At 42.1% G+C, this 17,241-nt stretch overlaps 2 protein-coding genes across 4 annotated transcripts; one reads left to right on the top strand and one right to left on the bottom strand.

Annotated features, from left to right (window-relative positions):
- Positions 1–283: 283 nt before the first annotated feature.
- PDAP1 (PDGFA associated protein 1) lies at positions 284–10,948 on the bottom strand. Its single transcript, XM_027874601.1, has 6 exons — positions 10,846–10,948; positions 6,368–6,459; positions 4,536–4,646; positions 3,336–3,457; positions 1,745–1,896; positions 284–1,070 (listed from the first exon to the last, which is right to left on the bottom strand). The coding sequence occupies exons 1-6, from the start codon at positions 10,856–10,858 to the stop codon at positions 1,012–1,014; spliced, it is 549 nt and encodes a 182-aa protein (XP_027730402.1). The 5' UTR covers positions 10,859–10,948; the 3' UTR covers positions 284–1,011.
- A 159-nt stretch (positions 10,949–11,107) lies between these two features.
- On the top strand, positions 11,108–16,513 carry BUD31 (BUD31 homolog). 3 transcript variants are annotated; one of them, XM_027874602.1, is made up of 6 exons: positions 11,110–11,224; positions 11,332–11,473; positions 12,615–12,711; positions 14,792–14,914; positions 15,194–15,360; positions 16,249–16,513. In XM_027874602.1, exons 3-6 carry the CDS (start codon positions 12,618–12,620, stop codon positions 16,297–16,299), a joined length of 435 nt encoding a protein of 144 aa, XP_027730403.1. In that variant the 5' UTR covers positions 11,110–11,224; positions 11,332–11,473; positions 12,615–12,617; the 3' UTR covers positions 16,300–16,513. The 3 variants fall into 3 exon arrangements, with proteins under 3 accessions (XP_027730404.1, XP_027730403.1, XP_027730405.1); XM_027874603.1 differs by having other exon boundaries at positions 11,108–11,473; positions 12,618–12,711; XM_027874604.1 differs by lacking the exons at positions 11,110–11,224; positions 11,332–11,473 and adding an exon at positions 11,500–11,973.
- The last annotated feature ends 728 nt before the right edge of the window (positions 16,514–17,241 follow it).

The following is a 17,241-nucleotide window of genomic DNA, read 5'->3' as shown; positions in this document are numbered from 1 at the left end:
ACTGCTTCTGAAAGCAATAGAAAGGAAATTAAGGATCCTGCATAAAGAAACCCTTCCTGCTATCCAAAGATAGGAAAAAATATCTAGTTTGGCAGTGACTTGATGCCCAGGACTCAGACCTTTCTGAAATGGGAAGCGGCCAGTGCTAAGGTCATGAAACTTAAGTCTAGCCTGGTTGGTATGGCAGAAAAAGACCCTATCAGGCATCACTTTTGGAGACGTCATGCCACTTTCAGATCTGGACATGGATATAAAGGAGAAATAATCAAGGAAAGACAAAATATATGATAATTTATATTTTAATCAGCCAAATATACAAGTTTAATTTCTTGAGCATGTTTTGCCTGGGCCTTTACCAATAAATGAAAGTTTTTCTTTAAACAGAAGATATGGTTAAAAATGGACACTAGACCTAGCTGGAGGGGAGGAAAAAACATAAGGAGAGAAGAGAGGGATGGAATGAACAAGGGCCACTCCTCCAAGAACACACATGAGAATGAGCTCCCAGACGTTTACTACTCCACTCAGACTGCAGAAATTTCATGAGAAAACGTGCAGATGAGTGCCCTGTCAATACAGACCCGGGATTTTCATTAGGATCTTTCTATGGGTCACCCCCACCCCACCCAAACCAACATACCCCATGTAATCTACAACCCGAAGCTTTTCCTACCCTCCCCCATCCCGACATCCCCTCCCCCCTGCTATGTGTTCTGAATCCTAAAAACAGCGAAAACATCCAGACTTTTCAAACTGTTACACACAGAAATGCTCTTCTGCATTATTTCTGCCCCAAAGATAGCAGCTGCCCCCCCCCATGCCCTTCCCCCCGCCCCAAAATGGAATTCTGTGCCGAGATGAAGAGGATCCACGCCGTCTGTGGCTCCACGAGGTGGAGGGGGATGCCACAGTACCCTCCAGGTGGCACCAGTGTGGGATGCAATGCGGTAGAGGTCCTGGCAGGCCCTGGGCACAGTTCCCTGGCATTTCCTCCTCCCACATGCACTGTGTTTATTTATTCAAGGACAGCGACTGCATTCGTTTTCCTGACACAGTTGCATCATCTTTTGCTGAAAGAAAAGAAACATAAAAATGTAAATGTCAGAAAAGACCTGAGGTCTAAGATATGCACCAGCAAAAGTCACCTGGATTCTGCCCTGCTGACTTGTTTTCAGACTGTCCTGATGGACAGACAGCTACTGGCCAATCCTGTGAGGGAGTGTGAAGAGTTCTAAAGATTCCTTTCCATTTTTTAAAATTTGTAATTGAGTAAGACCATCATTTTCTGAAAAAGGAGCTGCTGAGTCAGGGTTGCCTGTACATCTTCTGTCTTTTACAGAAAACTGCCTGAGTTGAAGATAGTGGGTCTAATACCCACCCTGGTTCCAGCTGAGACACAAAAGAACAAGTCCAGGTTAAGGAAACCACAAAGTCACTTTGGAACCTGTCTACAGCAGACTCCTTAGGCCCTCTGATCTGGATCTGTATAGTTCTTCAAGGGCAAGGAGAAATTGGATAAGTGTGTTTCCAGAGTCATTCACCAGATTTCAAGAGGCTGCATGTTTCAACTGGATATCCTCGTTTGGAGGGCACAGATATAAGACATCTAAAACCAAAGCAACACCAAACTCGGGAGTCTCATTCACTGGTGATGTGTGAGCTATTCTAGGAATAGACGCCAGACAGGCAACAATTTCTCCTAGTCATTTCCTACTAAAAGCAGCCTCGCTGAACAGCCTCCTACCTTTCCTTTCTTCTTCCTTCTTTCTGGCTGCTTCTTCCCTCTGTTTCCGGATGATGGCTAGCCGGGCCAGATCTGCTTTGGCTTGTTCTGTTTTACCAGCTAAATGCATTTTCATGTATCGTTCTTTTGCTTTCTGTTTTTCTATTTCTTCTCTATTGGAATAAAAAAAAAAGATTTTAAAATCTAAATGTTTGACATTGTGAACATCAGAATGAGAAAGCTGAATTTGAAGGAATGAGGCCTTAAGACAAAAAAAGAGAAGGAGATGTGACCTTTGTCAGCCTGTTTTGGGGCATCTTTGGCATGTTGATCAAGCACTGGAGAAAGGGAGGGGACTGGAAAATCAAAAGATCAACAAATCCAAGCTTACCATTACACAAACTGATATAGAAACATGAAAGGGACACAATTTAAAAACTAAGTGGAGTACCAAGGCCCTCTCTAGGAGGGTTCTGAACGTGGCACCACCATTGACTGGCAGAGAAACGACACAGGAGGGAGAGCCCTCAAGTTGGACAATGGTACAGAGGAAGAAAAATGAGAATGTCAGTCATGCACAGTGTTGGGGAGTAACAGGAAAGATGGGAAGGAAGGAGGAAGACAGCTAATGAGAAGAAATCTAAAAGAGAGAAAGAGAACCCTAATAAAAGATTATAAATAGGACTGGAGAACGTAAACAAGACTTTAAGCTATCTAGGAAAGGCAATCCCATTTCTATTACAGATAACATTAATAAAGTGGCTGGAGTTAATTCTTTTTGAGCTGAACATTGAGACTAATAAAACCCTATACAAGGGGAATCCATTTAAAACTGTGGAATGGCAACCAGGAAGTTTTAGAAGACTTTTAGAAGTCTCTAAAAACTTGCCATTTATAGTCAATAAGGTCCTGACCAAAGCCCGAACCAGAAGAGTACCTAAGCCTAGGCAATGCACACAACTGGGGGGGTGGGGGGAAGGGGGAGACAGACCTCAATCATTAAAGGAAAGGAAGAAGAATTAGGAAGCACAGAATAGGAAGAAAATATTCTCCCATTTGCCTTGGTACTTATATACAACAGCCTGTTATTCCGTATGAGTTGGTCTTTAGTGTGTACATTACAAGGAGAGAACACAAACCTGACGAAGTCTATATCATAGATTCAATCTCTGCACAGTCTAATTACTATCACATACAGAGAAAAACCCCTCTGTTTTAGGGTGAGTTTGCCCCTAACCCCAGGAACTCCCCTGGGCTCTCTGATGGTTGCCCGTAAGTGGCTGGCTTGGTGAAACCTATCAACTAATTAAAAAAATACAGCCCCCCCCACCCCAGGCTATCTACTCTTCGCTTATAATGGAAGGAGAACAAGATCTATCTTTGATCATTCTGTGAAGAGCAGTTAACAGTAGTAGTACTTTGCACAGAAAGGATCATTCTGTTTTTCTACAAGTACTGGGAAGGTTTTTGCCTGGTTCCTCCTCTGTGAGGTGGGGTGGGTGGGGGCCGACAGCAAAGGGGAAGCCTCATCAAAACCCCTACTGCTACCTCCACGGCTGACATCCAAACATGCACACAGAGTGACAGAAGGTCTTCAAAACAGAAGAGTTACCGTTCTCTTCTAGACAGCTCCTTTGGCCCATCCAGATCCAGCTGAGTGACTTTTTTGGTTGTCTGGCCTATTCGGTTGGGATTCTCTATGTCTATTAATCCTTCCACTCCTTTGCGCTTTTGCTAGGATTCAGAAGAAATTTCAGGTTAGTGAATCTTTCCATTTGTCATCCTGTAGAGACAAACTTAAACCCACCCCATACACCATTATGGCAGTTCAGCTGGGTTCATTTTAAGGGAAGGGGAGGGGATAGGAAGGAAGGGAAGAGGACAGAATAATTTCTACAAGACAGCAGTTGCTCACAACTCCCACCTGCAGCTAACAGGGGAAGTTACGTGTGGGAGGTGGTCAAATCACTTGTAAAATCTGTGTTCTAAGAAGAGCACCAACTCCTGAAAGATAAAGCTGAGGGCAACTTAAGCCTTTAAAAAAGCATCTCTAGAAAGGTGCCTGTTTCTTTTTTGCTACAATCACATGCAGGTTCCCATGTAGGGCCAATGGGCACATGTCCTGCTGAATAAACACAATTCATACTGTTCTTGGCTGACAGGAGAAAAATGAAGCTTTAGGCTTTTTACAGCACAGGATTAGCTTCAAGATCAGATTTCTGAGCTTGCTCAAGAGGGCAGATGGGCCCTAAAACGAGAACTTTCTTTTATGGATACAAAGTGAGGAACACGTGTCATGTGGTGGATGTGCTTATAAGCCCTCAGCCACTGGGAAAAGGCTAGTACAAAAATAACAACCCACATCTTCATATAACAATTCAAGGTTTACAATTTACTCATTCCCCTAGATGATACAAATATCACCACCCCCACTTTGTAGGTGAAGAAAATGAGGCTTAAAAATAACATAAAATGCTCATTCACATGGGGAATGTCAAAGCTGGGACTTGAATCCAGGTCTCTCCTCTCCAAACAGGACCTTAAACACTATACAACACTCCCCCCCCCCACCATGGAGAAAAGAGCTCTAGACTAGGAACCCAAAGACTTTAGTCTGTGGTTCCAGTTCTGTTAAGAACATCTTGTGTGAATGTGGGCATCATCTTACTTCTGTGCCTCAGTCTACACAATAATAAAATGAAGGAGGCGTGGCTAGATGATCTCTAGTTTTTGCCTGTCAGCCTTCCCTTTGTATGCTGGTGAGCAGAAGAACACGAAAATCTGTGATTAATGTTCTGATAAGATACAATACCTGGTAGTCATCATCATCTTCATCACTTTCATCTGAATCTAAGGATTTCTTTTCCTTTTTGGGGTCACCAGCTGCCCCATCACCAAGTTCTTCACTTTGTTCTTCTTCTTCCTTTTTCAGGAATTTACAAATTAAAGGGTTGAAAGCAGTAACAAAATCCCACACCCACTTTAATTACCTCTGTGTGAGATCCCAAGCCATTTAAGGGCCTTTCTTATATTTATGTGCTCTCCATGGCAGTTTGCATGGGGGTGGGTACATCACTTTCCATGACGCCACAGAACGAGGACTTCGACACAGGCCAGGAGGCCTGTGCGTGGCTCTCAGCTCTGCCACTTACCAGTGTGACCCTGGGCCAACCATTAAGACTCCCTGAGCTTCAGTTACCTCATCTGTAAAAAGGGGGTGATACCAGCCTCACAGGATTGTTGAGAAGATCAAATGACGTAAGGAATGTGAAGGGCCTTTTCTAAATAACTGTGTGCTATAACATCAAGGTATTATCAATTATGTCCGTGCTCCGTAAGTACTGGTGGGTAGACTGATCTCTGGATTGAAGTGAGACACACAAAGCCTAAAAAAGGCTAATTTATGAATAAATTATCAGCATGGCAGGTAACCCTACCCCATTTAGCTGCTCGTGGCCCCACGAAGCTGCCCTGATCCTGTCCCAGTGAGTAGTTACAGAACACATTTTAAAACTCGAATTGAACATAAAATCTAATACTAAAATTCAAGATCAGATTTCTGAGCTTGCTCAAGAGGGCAGATGGGCCCTAAAATGAGGCTAATTTGCCACTCTAGACTCCTCTCTCTCCCTCTTGCATCTAATAAGTTGCCAAATCCTGCGATTCTTTCTTCACAATGTTTCTTGCATCCACCCTCCTCCTTTCAATTCTCACCATTCCCCTTCAGGTTTTTGTTACCGTGTTCTCAGCTAGAGGTGTGCCTTCTTCTCCAATCTCTCCTGGGCACAACCAAATTAATCTTTCCAAGATACTGCTTAGATCTTTTTTATTCTACTCGTCAAAAACCTCCCACAACTCCCCACTGCTTATAGAATCGAGCCTAAATTTCTTAGCCTTTCATAATACAGTTCTAAACTACCAGCTCAAATATACCTACAACTCCCTTAAATGTTTTAAACCCAATGACCTATACTCATAGCCCCTCAAACAAGCCTTGTACTTTTCTACCTTCAAGCCTTTGATTATGATATTGCTCCTGCTTATAACATCCCCATCCTGTCGAGTGAAATAGTATCCGTTTTTCCAGGCCCAGCTCATATGGCACCTTTCACAAAGTACTTTTAACTAGTTACTTTTTATATCTTTTCAACGAGACTATAACTTCCCAGAGGGTATGAACTGTTCTATATATCCAATACATGTATCCTGTAATTTCCCCAAACATCAAGCAGCAAGTCTTGCACATAATGAGCATGGAAATATTTCTTGAATAAAATCAAATTAGCAAGATTTAATTTCTTCTTGGTCAGCCCAAGATTCCAGAAGGTAGATTTAGCATAGACGGTCTTCTCTAGAGAAGGCTAGTGACACTCATGGATTTTATGTGGTGCTTGGGTAGCTGACTTCCTTCTGAAGAAAAGGAATGGCTTTGTCTATGGGCTTTAAGGTATGAAGAGGCTTACAACAAAAATTTAAGGACAGGGTACCCACTCTTTTTCATCTAATATTTTTTATGTACTACAAAAGTAGTTCATAAATAGAACAGTATAAAACACCATCCTAAGATACTATACATAAAGGGTTGTTTGTTTTTTCAAACCAATTAATGACAGAAGGAAACCTTTTAGAAATGGAAACACTCACCCTTGCCTTCTGTTTTTCAGCTTGAAGCTGGGCATCAATCTCTTCAGGGCTTGTGTATTGCCTTGCTCGGCCTTTGTGGCCTCCTTTTCTCCCTGTACAACGGAATTTGCATTTTAGGAAGGAAGACAGTTCTTTAATGCTCAGAACACTCACCCTGTCCTTCTTCAGGCTTGGTACTACATAGCTTAAATTTCTTTCTTTTTTAAACTGATATTTGTTTTACTGATTTCAATATTACATTTTGTTTTCACATCACCTATGTTTCTCACTGTGTCCTGTCACTTTCTCCCAAAGAACTATTATTATAGTAAAGAATTTTAAAAAGGAAGCAAAAAATTCAGCTAGAGTAATCAGTATTATCAAAAAAGTCTTGATATATGTGATGTTTCCACTCTTGGTCCCCCATCTCTGCAAAAGTGGGAGTAGAGCAGAGCAGGAAGAGTTGTCTCATTTCTCTTAAAAGTACAGAAGCTAAAAGTTCTGGAAAATTGAGATGACAAAGAAAAATCCATAAAGCTAATGACTCCATCCAAATACTCAGGGAACAAACCCAGCTGTTTGTTCAGAAGGAGGTGACAGTAGAGTGAGACTCTTGAAATAACCACTAACCTCCCTGAATGATTAGCATCCATATGAATGCGGCAGAGCTACTGTTCATCTTAGGAGGCACAGGGAGTCAGAATTCTCTGGTAAGTTCACAGGTTCAAAGATTTAGAGCTGGAAGGGACCCCAGAGGTCATTTAGTCCAACCCCCTCATTTCACAGATGAGGATAATCACACAGAGAGGTTAAGTGAGTTGCCCAGAGTGACACAGCTATTAAGGATCGGAGGTGGGATTTGATCTTAGATAGCCATCTAAGTCCAATGCCCTATCCACTATACCACACTCCCTCTAAGTTATTCAGGGAAATAGTCATCTGAGTACAATCATTGGAATTTCTATTTATTCTTTTCTAAAAATGACTAGGAAATGGATATGTGATCTAAGCAATAAAGGTTATATATCAGAAATAAGAAGAGGGCCAGGCCAGTTGTTTTTCATAGCTATGTGTAAGTAGGGGAAGAAGAACCAAATAAGGATTAGGGTGATAACCAAAGATAAAATAGAACGTTCTGATTACAGTACATGAAATTACAAGTTTTTTGCATGAACAAAATGGATGCAACCAGGATAAGCAGACAAACTATTGATAGGGGAAAAAAATCTTTGCATCAAGTATCTCTGATATGGGTTTGACATATGTGGAATTAATGCAAATCTATATGACCAAGAGTCATCCCTCAGTGGATAAGAAGATAAACAGTTCTCTAAAGAATTGCAAACTATTAATAATCATATGACAGACTGTTCTGAATCATTAAGAAAAATGTAAATCAAAACAACTCTTAGGTTTACATTTAGCAAACTGACAAAATAGGAATAGTTTATGTTGGAGAGGACATGGAAAAGTATCTATGCTATATACTACTGGTATTGTGAAGAAGTTTAAGCATTTTGAAATCATGCCAAGAAAGTGACTAAAAAGTTCATACCCTTTTCACCCAAAGATCCCACTGTTAGAAACATGGTCCAAGGAGTCAAAATTAGACGGGCTTCCACATACACCAAAACAGTCACAGCAGCAAACTTTTTGTAATAGCAAAAAAATGCAAACAAAGTAGATGCCCATTGACTAGGTATGTGAATATAAAAGAATTCTCATATAAATACAAAAAATGGGAAATCAGATCTGTGATTTCATGGGTGCAGGGAGGTTCCCTGTGAGAACCTTCCTCTCTCCAGGCAGACCAGCAGCTTCAAGTCTTACAGAAGTGACCAAGGTACATAGAGGAGGAGGGATATGCCCAAGGTGACAGATTCTGTGTGCCAGATGTAGGGCTTGAACTCAGGTCTTCCTTCTCATTTTGAGGCCAGCTCTCAATCTACTATATTAGGCTGTGTGAAATGATGCAAAGTAAAATAAGAAGAATCAAGAAAACAACACACAAAAATTTTAAGAATGTGAATGGAAAGAAGCACCAAAGCAAGCTGAACCTAAACAACACACAGAAACTAGAATATCATATGTAGTGGCAAATCAGTTGAAATGTTCATTAATTTTGATGAGTCTATCTCTCAATGCCTAGAGGAGCTCTGATTTCATGTAAAAGGAAAAAAAACAACCAACCATGTTAAATTGTTTCTTTAATGTCAAAAGAAGAAATAACTCCCCAAGTGATAAAATGGCAGTGAAAAAAGCAAACAGAGCCTCTGGATGTCCTATACTCATTAAACAATACTAAAAAAAACAAAAACAAAAAACTTCCAGGTTGAAAGGGAATAAAGTATAAGGAGGAAAACAGATGAAAAAGTCTTTTAGAAGTCTTTAAAAATGAGATGCTTTTGGCATTTTAACTTAAACTTGATTAAGTTTAAACTTAAACTTGATAGAAGTCTAAGAATTAAAAACTGGTTGACAATTCAAACAGCCCTAATTAGTTTTATTGTCTAACAATTGCTCAAGCTAACATACTGGTCTGTCATTTCTGTGAAAGGAAAACAGGTGACATGCACCATATTTTACTACTGCTAGGATGGAAGTGTTTGCTTTGATCCTTAGATGAATTCTCATCCACCTAACCTGAGGCCCACCTAACTGTCAGTGAGTATTTTACCACAAAACATTGCCTCTTTAATTAAGCACAGTATAGTTTCCATGATCCACTTACTGAGCCAGGTGGGAACTCAAGTGAAAGTCCCAAAGCTGCTTCCTTTTCCCTAGATTTCCTAGACAGCAGGTGCTGTGCTATAATTGCACCACTATGGAACCACCACTAATTTTTAATGACTACTTGAATTTCAAGTGCAGTACAGCAAGGTTCTAATTCTTCCTTTAAATGAAGCACCTTGTGCCCTCTTAAGTTTTTCAGGCAATAGCAACAATTCACAAAACTGATTTCTAGAGTCTAATCTTGAAAGATTTGGTGCATTACAATTAGCCTTTGATTCACTTATAGTTTCTTAAAAAAAAAATCTACCTATCTATTATGAGGCCATCTGATGCTCAATTCTCAAGTGCTTTAGTGTTCTTTACCCCTCACATCAATACATGTAAACAATGCATGAGTTCACAAATCTGCTAGTCATCCTTTTAAGCTCCTCACAGAGAAAGTTTGAAGTTATCTGGTGGTTTGATTTTAAGCTTTCCTAATTATAATTTCCAACCTCAACCAAAACTTACCATAAAGCAGAGGTGAACAAACGATTAAAAAAAACAAAAAAAGGCCCAGCTTTTGCACCTTTAGAAGCAACGAACCTGGAGATCCTTGGTGTTTGTGAACTATAAATGAGTTCAGAGAAAACTAGGTAGAATTAATTCTAGCTACAGCAGTATTAGATTTTTCACAGCAGTTAGACTAAACAAGACAAAAAGAAGTATGACATGGATGTGTCATGCAGTGAAAGATCAGGAAACCAGGGTTGGAATTATCTGCTACTAACCATGTGCCCTTGGGCAAATCACTTAAAACTTCTCTGGGTCTCAGTTTGATAATCTATAAAATGAGGAGTCTGAAATGGTCCTGAAAGAACTTTCTACCAATCCAGAAAGATGCGGTCTTCTCCCAGGCCTAGGAACATCCAGCAGGGCTGGAAAGGAGACTAATTATGGCTTACAGTACTAGGTTCCAAACAGCTCAAAGGATGCTTATGACTCATGTCTGCTCCTAAAGGGTCATAGAGTGTATCCAGCTAAACGATAGAGATTTTTTTCTCTTAAAGAAATTCTCTCCCTAGTTCTTTTGAAGATCAGAAAATAGGAAAACAGTTTACTTCTTCCTTTTTATCAGTCTCAAAAGACCTCCTGGTTCCCTCTAGACTTAGAAACTAAGAAACCAGTTCCCTACACTTTATCATATTCAGTAGATCTTCGATTATGTCCCGCAATCTATGTGGTCTTTAGAGAGTGAAGAGCAAAGTCTTAATTCTCAAAACGTACGTGTGGGTGTGTGCGTGTGTGTCTGTCTGTCCCCAATGCCTCTCTCCAGGCAGACGACAGACCATCCCTGCGTGCTGAGAAGGAAATCATCAGGAATTACGGGCCGAGACACCCAAGCTGGGCCCCCAAACTCCCGCGCCCCCTCTCCTCCTCGTCCATTCACTCTCCCCTCCCACCTTCTCCCAGACGCAGAAGGGACCACACCTCCCCGCAGCCTCACGGGCCAAGCTTTGGGGGGGGGGTGTCCGGTCCGGCCCCTCGGGTCCTCAGCCGGCACGCCCCGCTCGCTCCGAGGGGACAGCGGGGCCTGGGCTGGGCCCCCCGAGCCTCACCACAGGCGCCGGGCTGGTTCCTTCGAGGCCCCGGGCACCCGAGGCGGGCGCCGACCGGGAGAAAGGACCGCGGCCGGGGCTGGGGCCCGGGCCGAGGTGGAGGCCGGGCCCCAGCCCGACGCTCCCTCCCTCCGCGCCTCCCTCCCGGGCCCCGAGCGCGCCTCTCACCTCCTTTGGGCATCGCGGCTCCGGCAGCTGCTGCAGGAACTCGAACTGACGCCGGAACCGGAACTCGCCTCTCTCTTTCCTTCCTCCCCCCTCCCCCCCGCCCTCCCTACCTTTCCCCCCCTCTTTCTCCGTCTGTCTCTAGACTACCCTGGAGTAGAAAGAAGGAAGCCTCCGCGGGCTCCAGTCGTGCTCGCGTGCCGCTGCCGCCGCCGCCGCCGCCGCAGCCACGAGGACCCGGAATCCCTTCTCCCAGGCGCAAGAGCTCGAGGGGCGGCTGTCCCAGGCGCCTGCCGGAGTCCCGGTGCCGCCAGCGCCCCTCTCACGGGCACTTCCCAACACCGGAGCCCGAGTAGGCCGCCAACTCCACACCCTAGAGAAGGTCAGACTCCCCCATTAAAGAGCTCAACCCGGCCCTCGGAACCAGGAAATTAGAATTCTCCGCAGGCGATTCTGTGGACGACCAAACTGACGCACTATCTTTGCTAGGCCTTCGCCCGTGGCGGGAGGGTGACGTCATATCACGGGGGCCGGGAGGCCCTAATCCGTGACGTATTAAGCAGGCGACGAGCATCGAAGCGGAGCGGTAGGACGGAAACGGAAGTCGGGCTGGTGGTGGTCGGAGCATTCGGTAGGTTTTGTCGCCGTGGTTTCCTTGGCAATGGTCGCTCGCTCCTCTTTCGTTCTCTTGGGTCTCAGAGGGACTTTGTGGTCACCCTTCCCGTCAGACTGAGAGGAGTCCGTGAGGGGAGAAGAGGCTTCTGCCTCTCCTCTTGGAGCCTAGTGAAGAGACCCCGCTCCCTCACGCCCACCCGGAGGCTGGGTCCGCAGGGGGGCCGAGAGCGGCCTGCCGTCCAGTGCCCGAGGATCCAGGCCGTTCCCGGTGCTGGAGTTGTGTTGTGGGCGGTCGAGGGAGGAGGAGTTGTCCGCGGCAAAGCCCTCCTCCCCCCTCCTTTTACCCGCCGGTGGCAGAAGGTGTCAGACTCTGAGTCCAGGAGACTTGGATCCTCGACAGTCCTCGTTCTACGTGGGACCCCTCGGCAAGGCCCCTCGCTCCTCCGAGCCTCGCCTCTTCAATATTATTTGCCTTGCTCTGCTTAAAGGATTGTTTCTAGGATCAAATTCAATTCCGTAAACACTTGTTTTGGATCCTTGTGCAGAACACGGGGGCTGGGCGCTGGGATGTGATGGGGAGGTGTGTGGAATCTGCAGAATAGCTGGAGGACAAGATGCAAACACGAGAGAAGTGTGTTACACAGCTTTCTATGCACGACTGCTTGAGGGAGATGTTCCAAAGGGAAAGCCCTCATTGGTTCAAGATTATTGTGAACTTTACTATTATAGGCAGCAGTTCACTTGGGGGGACTGGAGGCTGTGAGAGTGCTATTATATACATATAAGTGATCGTTTCCCTTCATAGACTTCCTCAGGTGCTGAAAGGGATCTCAGAGATAATGAAGTCCAAACTCTTCATTTTACAGTTGAGGCCCAGGGAGGTTTAGTTAACTTGTGTAAGGTAACATAGTAAGAGAATTTGAATCCAGAGCTAGTGTTCTTAGTACCATGCTGCCTGTGTTTCTACATTAGTTGTTCAAGCGCTCAGCGCTTTCTAAGTGATATTCAGAATTTATGTTTGGCTTGTGTGAGGCCCACTTTGTGTTATCTTTTACATGTCAGTCTGGGTGATGTTTTAGCTTACATAGCCAAGCCTATCCTTTGTGGAATTGAGTATCAGGAACCAATTTGTTTTATTGTTTTGTGTTGTTTGGTAGAAGATGCCTAAAGTAAAAAGAAGCAGGAAAGCTCCCCCAGATGGCTGGGAGCTAATTGAACCAACGTTGGATGAATTGGATCAGAAGATGAGAGAAGGTGAGGAGAGCCAACTTTCAGTTTCCATATTAGACTGTGATCTGAGTGAATAATCACTTGTTTTGGATATAGCTCTTGAACATTCCATCTAAATTACAGTACTTCATTACATTGACGGCACAAACCCATGTCCATTCTTTGCTTTAATATTTTTGGACCCCCCACGTGTGATGTATGGAACGATTACTGAATTTGGAGCCAGAGAACTTGAATTTTAATCCTACCTCTCCTACTTAATATCTGTGGTAACAAGTCAACAAGCATTTATTAAGCCCTTACTATGTGCTGTTCTGAGCACTGGGGATGCAGTTAGAAATCTTTGTCCTGAAGGAATTTACATTTTAATGGAGGAATACAACACGTAAATGGGTGGGGGTAGAATAGGTAGGTACCTGATGGAGTGGTGGCAAAGGAGGAATGGTGGCTAAGTCTGGGTCCCTTCTCCGAAATGGAGGTCTTGGGAAGAACTTACCAATGGAAGTGCGATGTAAGGAAGTTGTTTAATCTTTTATTCTCTGGAAAACAAGGGAGTCATACTAGACCTGGGGTGGGGAGCCTGTGGCCTTCGAGGTCCTCAAGTTCAGCCCTTTGACTGAATCCAAACCTCACAGAACAGATGTCGATGACACTAAAGTTGAGGCTGCAGGTTTCCCAGCCCTGTACTAGACAATCTCTAAAATCCTTTCTGATTCTAAAAAGCTATGACTCTTTAGTCTTTTCTATAATTATGTAACAAGGACTAATCATGAGGGGGTTGGACTTGAAGAACCAAGAGACAACATGTTCTTGATTTAGGAAATTAAATTCCTTAATGGAGCATATACATAGAGAATCTTATTTGAGAAGACTGACAAAGTGTATTAGAATTGTTTCCTTATTTAGACCTTTGTTCAAATGGAAATTTAAAAAAAACCCACTGTAGCTTATAGTTTTTATCCCCCCTTTTTTTTCCCCCTTCGGCTAGGCAATGGGGTTAAGTGACTTGCCCAGGGTCACACAGCTAGTAAGTGTCAAGTGTCTGGTCTGAGATTGGATTTGAACTCAGGTCCTCCTGACTCCAAGGCCTGTGCTCTATCCACTGAGCCACCTGGCTGCCCCTCTTATAGTTTATATACTTTCAAATTTTGGTCTGCTCCTGTTATCCTAAGTCAGCATCTCCTGTTTTCATTTTTCTTTGCTAATCATCCTTTCCTTATTGGCTCTGTTAATCTTTATTCTTATTATAGTGATTCCTACCTGGATAGGAACTTGTAGAATATATCTGTTATGGGACTTTTTTGTGTATGTATGAAGTGATGAGCATAATACAGTCTTGCACATAACAGGTGCTTCATAAATACTTTGTTACATGAATGTTACTAGAGACTGTTTTGTGGGACATGAAAATAACCTTGGTGTGATTTTTAGAATACTTTTAGATATGCCCAGCAACCTCTAATTGTAGAGGTTCATGTTAAGGTTGCTGGGCATATCCAAAAATTTTTGTAAAAAAACTCAAGGGTAGTCAGCTTTCTTGCTCTGCTATAATAGCACAACTCTAATTTTTTGGTGTTAAATTCCCCACTGTATTTCTTTTCTCTATTTGTTGGCTTGACTGACATTTTCATGTTCATTTTTTTGTGATTTATTTACTTATTTATTTATGGCTAGACAATGGGGTTAAGTGACTTGCTCAGGGTCACACAGCTAGTGTGTGTTTTGTGTCCGAGGCCGGATTTGAACTCAGGTCCTCCTGAGTCCAGGGCTGGTGTTCTATCCACTGAGTCACCTAGCTGCCCCATAATTTATTTGTTAAAAAAGCAATGACTTAGTATCCCGAGTATACAATGTTCAGACTTTTCAATCTTGATCATAGTTTTTCTTAAACAAAAAATTGTTTAAGAAAAGACAATTTTAATAGTAGGATACTGATTCATATCCAGTGAACTGTTAAAAAAAATTGTTATGCTTACATCATTTGACTTGTTCTTTCTCCCCATAGGTCATTGTTGATGGAAATATAACATTACAGACTTTTTTTTTTCCTTAGAAAATTGTGTCAGACCCTCTGTACCTAACTTCTGTGCCTTTCTCTCCCTAGCTGAAACTGAACCTCATGAAGGAAAGAGGAAAGTAGAATCTCTCTGGCCAATCTTCAGGATTCATCACCAGAAAACGAGATACATATTTGACCTCTTTTATAAGAGGAAAGCCATAAGTAGAGGTAATCAATTGAACAGATCTTAGGCTTTTTAGGATCTTATTCTTTTCTTAGAGGAAGAAATCCTAATTTCAAGTTTAAATTCCAAGACTAATTAGATAATGGATGTCACTCCTGAAACCTTAGCAAGTTTCAATTTTTTTTCCTGATCACTAATTAACAAAAATATATTGGTAAAATGTACTTAACTTCTTTCCTTTCTCCTCCTATATCTTATTGAAGGATGGTGAAGGAGAGTTTATATTGGACAGATATCTAATGTTTTTTTCCTCTCTCTGACAGAATTGTATGAGTACTGCATTAAAGAAGGTTATGCAGATAAGAACCTGATTGCCAAGTGGAAAAAACAAGGTTATGAAAATCTGTGCTGCCTCCGTTGCATTCAGACTCGGGATACTAATTTTGGAACCAATTGTATATGTAGGGTTCCAAAAAGCAAGTTAGAAGTGGTAAGCTTTTTCCTGCCGGTACTTATTTCTAGGACCATTCTGAATTTTATTTTATATAGATTAATAATGTTCCTTAGTATTCTGATAATCACTTGGGGTTCATTATCTTTTTTATGTAGATTTTGATTGTAATGGTATTCGTTGTGGGTTTTAGTTCTCACGTATGGTCTTCTGGCTCCTTCCTTTAATGTGGCCATTTTCCTAATGGTTTGTCTCATGTGACCTATTTTTGTATTTTGATGCATGAGATGGGCAAGATTTGGGGGGTATATAATCTATAGATGAACCAAGGGATAATGGTGAAAAGATGTTTGATTGCTTTAAATCCTTATGGTTCAATCCAGTCCCCCATGAAAACAAGATCTGCAGAATTGATTTAGCTGTTACTTGAATTAGGCTTTGTTTAGGATTAAATTTTGCCTTCCTTTTTACTTAAGACAGAAAAGTGGTGAGTGTCTGACTTCTTAAAGATGCTAATAATAGAATATCATTTGGAATATCTAATTCATTTATGACATGCAAGATTCTTACTAATAGCAGAGATCAAGGAGTATAGGAGGAGTTATACTGTTTTTTTCACAGTTAATTTGTACTATGAGCTCTTTTACATAAATTTGGGAAAAGCCTGTCCTTGGCTATATAATTCCATACCTTTACAATGTTTAAAAACTTGAATTCAACTTAATTTTTATTCTTTGGGTCTTTGAAACTATACGAAGAAGTGGACATTTAGGGAAACTTCTCTTTTTCATGGTATTCATTCACTAATGTTGTGAATCCATTAGGTCAAGTTGTGATAGAATCAGTTTTTATATTGCATCCATCAGAATAAATTACCCCCTGCCTCACTGTCATCCAGGATATGTCACAGCCTGCCTTGTTTTACAGGGGCGGATCATTGAGTGTACCCATTGTGGCTGCCGAGGATGCTCTGGTTGACAGGCCTCGAAGTGATGGACCCACAGATTCCATTTCTGGCTTATTTTTATTGTTATCTCCATGAGTAGCTGTTAGAAGTGAACACTTCCCTGGATAACTCTTGCTTTCCAAAGCTACAACCAGTGATTGGAGCATAGTGGCAAATGAAAGACTGTGTTAATCAACTGTAATTATTTGTGATTTAAAAATAAAACCTTTAACCATTGGTAACTCATGCTGTAGTTTGTGTACAACAGGATAATATTAAAATATAGACAAGATTTTCCTCATCATGCCACTAAGAACTCATATATATGCATTAATTCTTTTTATACATGTAGAAAAAGTTATATAAAACTTTGTTTTTTCCTCATGGCCCTGTAGGATTATCTAGTGCAAGTGTCATCTCCATTTTACAGAAGAGGAAACAGGTTCACAGAATTAAGTGGGAAGGGACTTAGAGACTCTTCTAATCCAGTCCCTGATGTGCACAGCTGGCATCTGAGGTGGGATTTCAACTTGGGTGTGCCTGGCTCCAAGGCCAGTTTCCTATTATGCTAGAGTTTCTAATATAAATAGGAAGAATTCAGGAAGTGTTAAGTGCCTTGCCATGAAACTAATAAGTGAAAGGCAACACTCAAACTCATGTTTTTTGACTCTTGAGATGAGAGCTCTTAACATTATGATAGGCCACCTCAGAATAGAGACGGCCTATAGTTTGAAGATAATGAAGCTATCATCCCAGTATCTGCAGACCTGGAACGGACCTCCGAGCAGCCATTCCCTCTGACATACCAGCTTCTGCATGAAGACCCCCAATAAAGGAGAACCCACTACACTTCCTCAAGGCCTCCAATCCACTTCTAAATAGTAGAGGTTATTTGAAGTTTCTCCTTAAATTTAAATGTGTCTTTTCAACTTTCACCCATTATTCCTAGTTCTGCTCCTTGGGGCCAAGGAATA

This window comes from Vombatus ursinus, unplaced genomic scaffold (genome assembly GCF_900497805.2).
Source record: "Vombatus ursinus unplaced genomic scaffold, bare-nosed wombat genome assembly UNPS02014807.1, whole genome shotgun sequence".
Taxonomy (NCBI): domain Eukaryota; kingdom Metazoa; phylum Chordata; class Mammalia; order Diprotodontia; family Vombatidae; genus Vombatus; species Vombatus ursinus.
This window is presented reverse-complemented; position numbering and strand designations above follow the sequence as displayed.